This window comes from Strongylocentrotus purpuratus, unplaced genomic scaffold (assembly GCF_000002235.5).
Source record: "Strongylocentrotus purpuratus isolate Spur 01 unplaced genomic scaffold, Spur_5.0 spur5_scaffold_8, whole genome shotgun sequence".
NCBI lineage: Eukaryota > Metazoa > Echinodermata > Echinoidea > Camarodonta > Strongylocentrotidae > Strongylocentrotus > Strongylocentrotus purpuratus.
The window spans coordinates 9,455,020-9,467,384 of record NW_022145614.1 but is presented as its reverse complement, the minus strand read 5'-3'; the positions used below and the strand labels follow the sequence as shown (position 1 = coordinate 9,467,384).

General features: G+C 37.3%; 1 protein-coding gene across 1 annotated transcript in view; it reads left to right on the top strand.

Annotated features, from left to right (window-relative positions):
- LOC115920245 (zinc metalloproteinase nas-13-like) overlaps positions 1-8,513 on the top strand; it is a 9,156-nt gene extending 643 nt beyond the window's left edge. Inside the window, exons 2-13 of the mRNA XM_030975602.1 lie at positions 427-558; positions 1,289-1,406; positions 1,814-2,010; positions 2,812-2,833; positions 2,928-3,025; positions 3,631-3,654; positions 4,099-4,242; positions 4,708-4,725; positions 5,294-5,419; positions 6,032-6,163; positions 6,799-6,939; positions 7,582-8,513. Coding sequence (XP_030831462.1) covers positions 427-558; positions 1,289-1,406; positions 1,814-2,010; positions 2,812-2,833; positions 2,928-3,025; positions 3,631-3,654; positions 4,099-4,242; positions 4,708-4,725; positions 5,294-5,419; positions 6,032-6,163; positions 6,799-6,939; positions 7,582-7,805 — 1,376 coding nt within the window. The 3' untranslated portion in view covers positions 7,806-8,513. The remainder of the gene's footprint in view (positions 1-426; positions 559-1,288; positions 1,407-1,813; positions 2,011-2,811; positions 2,834-2,927; positions 3,026-3,630; positions 3,655-4,098; positions 4,243-4,707; positions 4,726-5,293; positions 5,420-6,031; positions 6,164-6,798; positions 6,940-7,581) is intronic.
- The last annotated feature ends 3,852 nt before the right edge of the window (positions 8,514-12,365 follow it).

Here is a 12,365-nt window from a genome sequence, read left to right as displayed (position 1 = left end):
TCGATTTCTCGAAAGTCTTTGCGATCGCATTATCCAATAGGCCATTTTCTGTATTGTAACGAAAGTTAGTCATATAAATTGTGAAGCGCCTCGAATTCAATTATTTCATTCACATGTTACAAATAAATGTATCTCTATAGTCAGAATTCAAATTGCATACATTAGCTGTTGCTAGGTGAGACAAACATTATGGCTTGTCTAACCCAACAACACGTAATATATTCAATTTGCATTCTGACGACTGAAATACAATTATTCCTAAAAGGTGAATGAATATTTCGTATCGAGGAATTTAACTATAAATTTGCTTACATTGAGAAAATGTCCTATCATTTCGAAGTAAATCTACCATCTTTCCATTCGATGCTTTTTTCGACACCAGTAACCCTTATTTCCTATATTTTTTCACCCTTTTTTTTTCTTCAGAGTTGTGTCTCGAGCAGGGAGATATTCCCGTCCCATGTAACAGCACCGGTCGAGCCAAACGAAACGCTCTCCGTGATCGCGGTATGAGATGGGTCAACGGTGTGGTTCCATACGTCATCGACAACCGATACGGTAAGGAAATCATTGACATAGCCTTAAATGGTATCATGCAATAGGGCGTTTTCGACATGTAACTGCAAGCATTTTTTTTTTAGGAGGGGGTTTCAAGAGGCCCCGGTTAAGATGCACTGATATATATAATTATTGAAAGTAACCTACATACTATGTCATTGCTTTGTAATGTAATTTTACTTTGATATCTAGTTGACACAATGACATAATGCTTTGGTGGAAGTGAGATCCGATGATACGGAATTCCGATACTCCTGCGTGATAAAACATTGAGGTCAAAATGTTGTACACAGGGTTGGTGAAACAGTATAGGCTATTGTGGAATTCCCAGTTCTTAATGTTCATGGTCACCATGTTCAATTCTTTTATAACTATTAGGTTAGCCTCATAATGTTATGACTAATACAAAGAGTTACAGTTCACGTTTCATCATTTGCATTTCATACGCAAACATCTTCAATGCTCTTCTAGTTTTCATACAAAACCATTGGATGGAGAACAAAGTGAATGATGAGCACGACACAACACCATTATAACGTGGCCGTGTTAAATTCCCCTCGATATCTCGCCATAATATAAACTGTAGCGGTCCACAAAACACAAAACTGTTAACATCACATTACATTACAAGCATACAGTGTATACATTTGTATTTTTATCATACACTACAAGCATATATTTGTATTTGTATCAATTTACTTATCTTTTTCATATTTTTTCGATGGAGCAGATTACGGTACTCGCGCTCGCATCACGAGGGCTATGGAACGTTACCATGAAACCACTTGCATCCGATTCGTAGAGAGAACAAGAGAAACAGACTACATCTATATCTTCCCCGGTAACGGGTAAGTGGAGCGATTATATACAAAATTGTTCTAGATTTTAAAATTGAATTCTTGTTTCGGAATGTTAACAATGAATTATTGGTATTATGTATTTTTGCATGGTACAAGAACGGAAACCATCCATCTTCCTCATTCCCTGTAAAACTGTTCTAAAAGAGTATTCACACCACATCCCTGTTGAACACGCCCACATATTCAGCATAGACCGCATGCCTTTGCACACACACAAAAAGTTTTATATTGCATAGGTCTTACTTTGAAATTACCTTTTTGGTTATTACACATTACGATGAACACATGCAGGGATGGTGAAACATTTTACAATGTAACAATAATATTACAACTATTTACTGGAAAAACATCTTACGAGTCTTCTAACATAATTGCCTTGAATCTTTGTTGCTCAGGTGTTATTCTCTGGTCGGCCGTGTCGGAGGTCAGCAGCAGGTTTCTCTGGGAAATGGCTGCACTACGAACTTGGGTACGATCATTCACGAACTCATGCACGCCGTCGGATTCCACCACGAACAGACGCGAACAGACCGCGATACATACGTCTACATCTACTTTAACAATATCATTCAAGGTAAAAAGAGGGATCTCTGTAAGTGGGTTCAGGATGGGGTTATCTTGACTGTGGTGCACGTATGGTGGTGGGTCCAAGATTTTGGAATGAAGGGGTTGCGTACTCCCAGTCCCCCCCCCCCCCCCCAAAAAAAAAATAAAAAATAAATAAATAAATAAATAAATAAATAAATAAATTAAATAAAATTAAAAAAAAAAAAAAAATGAATAAATAAAAATAAATAAATAAATACATTTTTAAAAAAAATAAAAATAAAAAAAAATAAAAATAAAAAAAAAGTCGCATGTTGTGGGTTGGGAATGATTGGGAGCGTGCATTGTTGGACAATATTTTAAAAAATGATCGAATTCAAGTAAACGTAATTCAAGTAAATGTAGTCTAAATTGCCTCGATGTCTAATGGAGTGCTGATTATAGTCCTCGACTCCGAAACAGTAATCCAAAATACTCGAAATGTCACATTCAGAAAAGGTGTTATCTACAAAATAATGTACACACATCAATGTATTCGTCAGAAAGAGACATGGTTAGAATCAATAAATCAAGTCAATTAAGATGCATTAGTGCAAAATTATATCATTTTGCATGGAAAGCAGTCGTGGCTGGATTATTTATGTTGGTACGGTAAATAACATTGAACTATTTTAAAGACATGATGGCGCGACAACGTGATTATTAATGTGATTCGGACTTGGCAGATAGTAGGTCTATATACAAGAAGTTTTCAACTTGAAATAAGTCCATGTAATCAATTTTAAATGATTATGAATGATCATCGAATCGAAATCAACTCAAATATTCACCTTCTCCCATGTCACAGGTCTTGAATACAACTTCGACAAGTATGAACAAACCTACATCGACCACCTCGGTACCCCATACGATTTGTTCTCCGTCATGCACTACCACATGACCGCGTTTACATCGAACGGACAGCCGACCATCGTCGCTCGCGACCAGAGATTCCAGCTCGACTACCGTTCCGATTTCAGTGACAACGACATCAACAAACTCAACATTTTACTATGAATGTGGTAAGTTTGATAAGTGCGGTGCCAAGTATCAACTTTAAAACACAAAGTCGTTTCAAAAAGATGTTTTATAGTTGTACAAATCCGTCTTCAATCCCAATGATAATACCAAAAGAAAGGAAAGATACAAAAGAGTATGTCACCTTTGTCCTTTCTCTCTCTCTCTCTCTCTCTCTCTCTCTCTCTCTTTCTCTCTCTCTCTCTCTCTCTCTCACACACACACACAATCTCTCTCTCTCCATCCCTCTCTCTCTCTCTCTCTCTATCCATCTCTCTCTCTCTCTCTCTCTCTCTCTCTCTCTCTCTCTCCCTCTGCATGTCTGCGACCTCCTTTCGTCCTCTCTCTCGTTCTAACCCATTCTCCTTCGCCTTTATTTGAATATGGCATACAATGTTAACCTGAGTCAATCATTGACTTGTCAATAGAATATTCTGATTTCAACTACCGGGAACAATTCATTATAAAACTGGAAGAAGAACAATTTGCATGCATCAATAGTATTCTTTGCAGTATGTGAATTATATCAAGTGCGTTTGTATTAAAAGTGTAAAAATGAATCGGATAAATAACTGTGTGTTCATTTTCTATTTCCCTTTATCCTCTGCAGACGGCAACACTGTCGATCCCACGTGTAAGTATTTTTTTTCTTTTTTTTCTTCTTTCTTTCTATTCCCCCTATTTATGAAGCTACTCTCCCTGCTCCATAATGTTAATAACCGTCGAATGTAAATCATTTGAAAAACATTTTCCACAAAAATGTTAAATCCACAACATTTAGTATCTTTCTGTAGAGATAACATTTTGCTTTAGGTTTTGATCAGAGGAAATCAAGAGACAGTAATAACAACAAAAATAACAATGATGATGATGACAATGATCATAGCAATAATTCATTAAAGGGGAAATTCACCCTAATATTAAGTTGGTATTAATAAAAGCAAAAAATCCGATTAAAAATAAGAAAGTTATGAATTTTTGAAGTTGCGATATATCAAACACAAAACACTATGTGACGTATCTTGCGAGCTCCCCTCCCATTTGCTCAATTTATGCTTGTTTGCTCTTACTCCTATAGTACCGGAGGAAGTTGATTGTGTTGATAGTAATCAAAACTGTCCTGGTTGGGCTGATGCTGGATACTGTGCTACTAACTCCTGGATGATTGCCAATTGTAAGCTCAGCTGCGCAGTCTGTGTCATTACTCCTACTCCTACTCCAGGTCAGTCAATGATATATTGTTTAATTATTATTATGTTTGTAGTATTATCATGATAAGTAATTTCATTATTATCCAAATGTCATTGTTATCATTTCCATTCATGTTTTTCGATATCAACGATCCAGTGATGAAATTTATTCAATAATGGGATTATAATTACTGTAATCACGAATATTATCATTATTATTGTTACTATTGTTGCCGTAAGTTGAATAATAACTACAACTTGTTTTTATTGTAAAACAGACGATTACTTCAAAAGCGTAATTGAAGAGAACCAATCATTTAAAACATTGTAAATAGATAAAACATTATTAAAACTGAATGTACTTAACATTTGATATCAAGAGTACATGTATTAGAAGTTATAGTATTTCTGGAAGGGAGGGGGGGGGGGGGTCATCAAAAAATGAAAAAACGTAAAAATTAACTCTCCCTTCATTTTTGTAAATATTATTTTGACAGGAACCGGAGGCAATGATGGTGAGTTGATCCTTCTTCTTGATATTGTTATAATGATGATAACATAACGAAACTTGTATTTAGCCACAACTAAGTGTAGGGTAAAAAATGCTGATAACGCTGATATGCTGATATCATGAGCGACAGCACAGGCACTACGAAATACATATATATATATATATATATATATATATATATATATATATATATATATATATATATATATATATCAAATTAATTTATTATAAAAAAAATTGCTTCAACGGTATCATTGGAGGTGACCTATCACTCCAAAAATAGACATTTGTAAATCTTTAGAGAACCTGAGGCATGAATCTATAATTTTCATTTGTATCAAAATTAATTTTTCTTTTTAAATTAAAATCAATGTTATCTTGCACCATGATGACTATGTTGTTGTTTAATAATGTTGATATTATGTAAGTGAAGTACAAAGCAAAACACAGCGATTTTCATTATAACTATCAGACATTTGTCAATAAGAACTAATTCAGACAAAATCAGATTTGTGTTATCAGTGGCTTTGAGTATCTATCTTCTTTCAACTCTCTTTCTCATGATTGTGCAGACTGCAAGGACATGAACGATAACTGTGCTGGTTGGGCTAATGCGGGCGAGTGTCAAGCCAACCCATCCTGGATGTTGCCCAACTGTCCCGTCAGTTGCGATCAGTGTGAAACCGTCAATCCCGGTGGTGAGCAAAAACAAAAAGCTGGTTACTTATGAACGCAAGGCCGTGAATAGATGATTATTGTTGCTTTTGATATTGTTTGTAAGGAATCAAAATGATGGGTCGCAGTGTTAGTTAAGGATACTGTTTTGGTAACAATTCTATATCAAGCTTCATTTAAAAGGGTTAAATTTCATTCATATCTTGCTGGTCAGGATTCAATTTTCATAATGATGATAAAATTTCACGATGATGACTTGATTACAACAAGATTTCACGATGATGACTAAATTACGACAAGATTTCACGATGATGAATTAATTACGACAAAATTTCACGATGATGACTAAATTACGACTAGATTTCACAAGGATGACTGTAGTTTGACAATAAGTAATTCATGATGATAGGTAACTTTGATGATGATGTAGTCACATCAACATATCAAGCTCATTAATTTTGTGACACTTTATTGTCAATGTTGGTGTGATCTGTAGTAGGTAACTATAATTGGCATTGGCTACATCTTATATAGTTAATATATATTTTATACTATGATATTGGTTAGAAGCATGTTGGTGGCAGTAGTGATATAAGAGTTGACCAAAATATGTTCTCTTTTTTTGTATTAAACAGAAAACTGCATAGACATGAATGAGAATTGTGCAATTTGGGCCAAGTATCGACAGTGCACCGAAAACCCTGGCTACATGCTTGAATTCTGCCCCCGTTCCTGTGGGCAATGCGTTGGTAGCGGTATCATGCAAAGTAAGTCCTTTTTGTATTATAGACTTCGCGTCGGAAATAGATATTTCTTTCTGATAAAAGAAAATTAATATTTAACTTTCATTTTATTTATTTTTCTTAATTTATCATGTACGCATCCTCCGGCCCAATCCGCCATCTGATTTTTCGAGGTTTTTTTTTGGTATAATACTTTAGGTTACCCACTGAGAACCAAAAGGTCGTTGATATATTTCAGATACACCCTCCAATCGTGGAGATATTGTGTGCTGCAAACTTCTTTTGAAATGTTGCATTGTCGATTTGAAATCAATTGAGGGTGCTGTAGAAGATCATTTTAAACGTACAGTACTCTTTTGACCTTGTTTCTACATTTTCTGTTTAACGATTTGTTTAATATAAATAATAATGTTCAATCGAACATGACAGATGGGAACTCCATGTATAGTTTACCACCCCCCCCCCCCCTCCCCATTCACTCCCTCCTTGTCCTGTCCCCTGTTTAACAAGTTCTGGATAAGCTTCCGATTAATTCCTGTATAGTCTCTGTTAAAATGATTTCAATACTCAATTGGCCTTGTGCAGACGATAATCATGTTCAATCAATATCTGATTTATATATATCAATATTTGTTCATTCATTTTATTTTCCTTTTCAGCTTGTGAGGATTTCAATGACCAATGTGCAGACTGGGCAAGTACGGAGCAGTGTCAGCTGAATCCCGGCTACATGAACTACGAGTGTAGGAAGAGCTGTTCCCTTTGTGCTGCCAGCTCGCCTTTGGAACTGCTACCTCAAAGTAAGATCACTAGCAATATATTTGACATGCAATTAATCTAATTACCGTTTGAAGAATATGTTTCAGCAAAGTAGCGGTAGTTCATGTCTTACAGTCATTAGATTAACACCCAATGATGAAATAATAGCATGCGGGAATAAAATCATGATGTAAGGGTAATTTTTTCATTTTGCCATGATAAGTTCAAGCTTTGGTATGTCTTTGTGTCTCATTGTCTCAGATAAGTATTGTAACTGATAATATGTTGAAGTGAAGATGGCTTGTCCTGAATTTAATTCATGCCCACATAATACAATTTTTATTTAATGCCCCCTCCCCTAAAATTGGAAATGAACTTAGACTAAAAATTCTGCCATGGAATGTGTGCGTTCGGCCCCTATTTTGATTATTGCACGACTCTTCAACGACATGGACTGCCCTCCCTCCCCCCCCCCCCCCGATGATTTTATTTGAGCAACACTTTGGGGTTTATTCAGATGCTTCATGATATAATAGACCTATACGTAGTCAATCAAATTAATTTTAATGATTTTGATTTATACTGTTACCCCCCCATGTAATATATTTTTTTGGAAAAATAATCTCTAAGCTCCTCAAATTAATTAACATTATTTCATCCTTTATTTGATATTTTTTCTGCAGCTCAATGCCAAGACACGAGCGGTTACTGTCCTGTGTATGCTGAGGATGGGATGTGCGTGTCGAAGCCCGAGTACATGGGCCTCGTTTGCCCCGACACCTGTCAAATGTGCCCCGGCAAGATCTACGCCGAAAGTGGGTCTAGTGGGTCTAGTGAGCTCCGATCCTTCTACGGCTTCCTTGGCGCCCTTTTCATCTCATTTCTAGCGCGCAGATTAGCTCTGTAAACAAAAGCCTCTTCCAAAACCAAAACATTATGTACAGAAATTAAAATAATGGCATCGACGTTAGTCTCGTTTTTTAAATCTGTGTTAAACTCTGTTTACAAGCTGTCAATTTTTTTGTAAAAAACAAATCAGTTTGTTTTATTGAAGTGATAATTTTCTGTCATAATCATTGTATCATATTTTTATTTATCTATTTATTTAAATTGTGTTCTTACAATATTTGTATCTGTATTTTTTCTTGTAATTAAGAGAACTTTTTCTTATATATATTAGGTAAACGAATTTCTTGGCAAATAAGCTATTACAGTGTGATTTATTAATGATTGGCGTGTTGACCTACGATTTGCACATAATTAGGGTTTTGAAGATTTACAATTACAGTACAGATTATATATTTATAAAAGTACTTTAACTATAAACACAAAAAGATAAAGAGGCTGAAATTATGAACTGTAATATGACTATGATGTACTTGTACAATGTATAATCATGTACAAATACGTTGTGAGAAACAAAATCAGTGCTTGTGTGTGACTTTTTATTTAATTGAAAATATGAACACCTAGAAGTTGCAACTGTTGATATTTCTATATTAGTGAACACGAATATATTAAGAAACTGATATTGTGCTGGGCACAAACATGATGTAATTTATATTTGTTATTCGTTATTATATTTTGGAATAAAAAATATATTGCCTAATGAAATTATCTCATTCTCGCTCCTTGTCCGATGTAATGTAATAATCAACATCACTGTGCAATGAGCGTGTAAGCTGTGGTGTCGATTTGGATGAAAGGTGTAATGTATAATCTACATCACTGTGCAATGAGCGTGTAAGCTGTGGTGTCGATTTGGATGAAAGGTGTAATGTAATAATCTACAAAACTCACTGTGCAATGAGCGTGTAAGCTGTGGTGTCGATTTGGATGAAGGGTGTAATGTAATAATCTACATCACTGTGCAATGAGCGTGTAAGCTGTGGTGTCGATTTGGGTGAAAGGTGTAATGTAATAATCTACATCACTGTGCAATGAGCGTGTAAGCTGTGGTGTCGATTTGGATGAAAGGTGTAATGTTATAGTAACAATGACTGCTTTGAGAGACATAGTTGTTTTATACGCTTTTACCCTTTTTTCTGGCATGTTAATCCAGACACATAAGTCCACAAGTGCAAAATATTAGCATCACATAAATAATAGGTAAAGCAATCTACTTCCTGACTGCATGCCTGGTTGCTAATTCAGGGAACCAGGCACGTGAGTCAGGCAGACATCAAACAAAAGTTACAAAGTCATTTCAATAAATCTACTTCCTAACTGAAATAAACTACACTTCTTTCCTTTGACCTTTAAATCAAACTGACCTAACTTTGTTAGCATTTTGTCAAGTGTTTTGAGATGGACATCAAATAAAGGCGAAAACAAAAGTATATCGTCTAAATAAATCAACAAATATGTCAGATTCATGTCTGCTAGGCATCAATCGCTCCACTACCCCTTTAAATGTACTAGGGGCATTTACTAAACCAAATGGCAAACGGTTTGAAACAAACGGCACTCTAAATGCTGTCTTTTCCTTGGAATCACCGTCCATTTCCACCTGGTGATAACCATGCGCTAAATCAAGAGATGAAAATAATGCTGCCCTAATATGAGGGCTTCTAGTGACTTGTCGACCCGTGGTAAGGGAAAAGCATCTTTAAATTGTTTTTGCATTTAAAGATGATACGCCCCTTTTGCAGCCAGCATCGAATTTTGTAGAAATTTGCAGGAATTATGAATATGTCATATATGCCCCATCTGTGAAATGTAAACGTTAGCAGTGTCCTAGTATTCAAATTATGCAAGGAAACCCGTTTACTTTCTAGACCTCACTGTCAGACATATACCTCTCTTTAGAAATATATGACTACTTTAATATTCGGGGAATAGTTGTTTTAAAGGCTCTCGGGGACGTTGCATCTTGCTATCACCCCTTTCAGGATGTAACATCCCCTTGAGCTTATAAAACAACTATTCCTCTCATAGCAGTCATTATATCTATACTATTGGGTGACTGAATGATATCTTTTGCTTCTTTGGTAATAACATTCATAAAATGAGCTGTAAAGGGTACATCAGCATTTGTCTACGCCAATAACCCACTACTTGTAACGGCCAAAATTAAACTGATCGAAACTTTGTGCAGCACAAAACGTATGACCATTCAGTACAAGGGTCTAAAAATCAAACTATGTACTTATAGGTGATTGCAATCACATAAGTTGATTCGACAACTAATTGTCGTTATTTTCCCACAAAAAGCCATTTTCAAGCCCTGTCGTTCTGAAGGAAGTTCTAAGTTAGTTTTGTCTTTCAAATGCCGTTGGACTTTTGGGGCCTGCAAATGGGACCATTAATCAACACAATCTTTTATACGCAAGCTTCCATCCATTTTTTTTTACCAACATTACCGGGCTTGCATATTATGGGCTACTAATGGGTTTTATTATGCCTTGATCAAACAGATTTTGCTATGTTTTACCTCTTTAAAATGTGCGGGGATTCTACAATAAGACTGGTTGTTCATCTCTTGTCTCGATCTTGTTAAGATCTTGAAAACGAAGCATCATGTTTCTGGATGAGCCGTACCTCACTTTCTTTGTCTTCGTCATTCAAATAACAAGACTTCAAATTTATCCCAGGTGGAAAGGGAAACTGGCTCCCATCCCTAAATTTGAATACCTCTGAATATGAGGGGTCAAGGTTTTTCGTACTATAATTAGTAGCCACGTTTGGTGTATTGCTAGTGTCGCCATCGGGACATTCTGCTCAGGCGCGGATCCAGGATTTCTAACGGGTGGGGACCCAAATTTGAAATCATTTCGAAATTTAGTGTGCTGAAATTTGAAATCGTGCCGACCTATATTTCGCTCAGTGGGGGGGGGGGGGGGGGGGGGGGGGGGGGGGGGGGGGGGGGGTAAGCACAAATTTTTTTTTTTTGGGGGGGGGGCCCTCGAAAATTAAAAAAATCGCACTCCCGCCCCCCCCCCCCCCTTGAACGCCAGGGCGGGGCCTAGCTCAGGGGTTTTATACATCAAATTCTCGTTGGATGAGCATAATTTTATACCTTATTTGTGACACTGGCAGATCACGAAATGGCGTGGGGTCCTGGGGGCGGAGCTCCCGGAAGCTCAGGGGTTTTGGGCAATAAATAATGGTCAGATGAGCATATGTTTATACCTTATTTGTGACACTGGCAAGACACAATTTGGTGTTGGGTCCAGGGGGCGGAGCCTCCAGAAGCCCAGGGGTTTTATACATTAAATTATCGTCAGATGAGCATATTTTATACCTTATTTGTGACACTGGCAGGTCACGAATTGGCGTGGGGTCCAGGGGGTGAAGCCCCCGGAAGCTCAGGGGTTTTGGGAAATAGATTACTGTCAGATGATCATGATATTATACCTTATTTTTGACACTGGCAGGTCACAAAATGGCGTGGGGTCCAGGAGGCGGAGTCCCGGAGGCTCAAGGATTTTGGGCAATAAATAACGGTCAGATGAGCATATTTTTATACCTTATTTGTGACACTGGCAGGACACATATTGGTGTTGGGTCATGCAGGGGGTGGAGCCCAAGAAGCTTAGGGGTTTAAAACATTAAATTATCGTCAGATGAGCATCTTTGATACCTTATGTGTGACACTGACAGGAAACAAATTGGTGTTAGATCCAGGGGGCGGAGCCATTAGAAGTTGTAAGGTTTATACATCAATTTATTGTCAGATGAGCATATTTTTATACCTTAATTGTGACACTGGCAGGTCACGAATTGGCGTGGGGTCCAGGGGGTGAAGCCCCCGGAAGCTCAGGGGTTTTGGGAAATAGATTACTGTCAGATGAGCATGATATTATACCTTATTTTTGACACTGGCAGGTCACAAATTGGCGTGGGGTCCAGGAGGCGGAGACCCGGAGGCTCAAGGATTTTGGGCAATAAATAACGGTCAGATGAGCATATTTTTATACCTTATTTGTGACACTGGCAGGACACAAATGTGTTGGGTCCAGAGGAAGAAGCTCCAAGTAGCTCAAGGGTTTGGGCAATAAATTACTGTCAGATGAGCATTATTTTATACCTTATTTGTGATACTGGCAGGTCATGAATTGGAGGGGGTCCAGGGGGCGGAGCACTGGCGTACCTATGGGGGGGGGGGGGGGGGCAGAGTGCCCCCTGACGGGCTCCAGGGGAAAAAAAGAAAAAGGGGAAAGAAAAGAAAAGAAAGGAAAGGAAAGAAAAAGAAAAAAAGAAAAGGGAAGAAAAAAAGGAAGAAGAAGAGAAAAGGAAGAAAAAGGGAAAAGAAAAGGAAAGGAAAAAAATGGGGAAATTAAAAAAAAAAAAGACCATGGCCGTACGCACCAGGGGGGGGGGGGGGCATTTGACCCCAGATATTTTGAAAACGTACAGTGTTTTTTCCTGAAAATGTAGTGTAGGCCTATACCAAATCCTTCAATTCTACTTTTGAAAATGCAAAAGTACCCTCATGACCAGTTCGGTCGCTCGAACTCCCTTCACT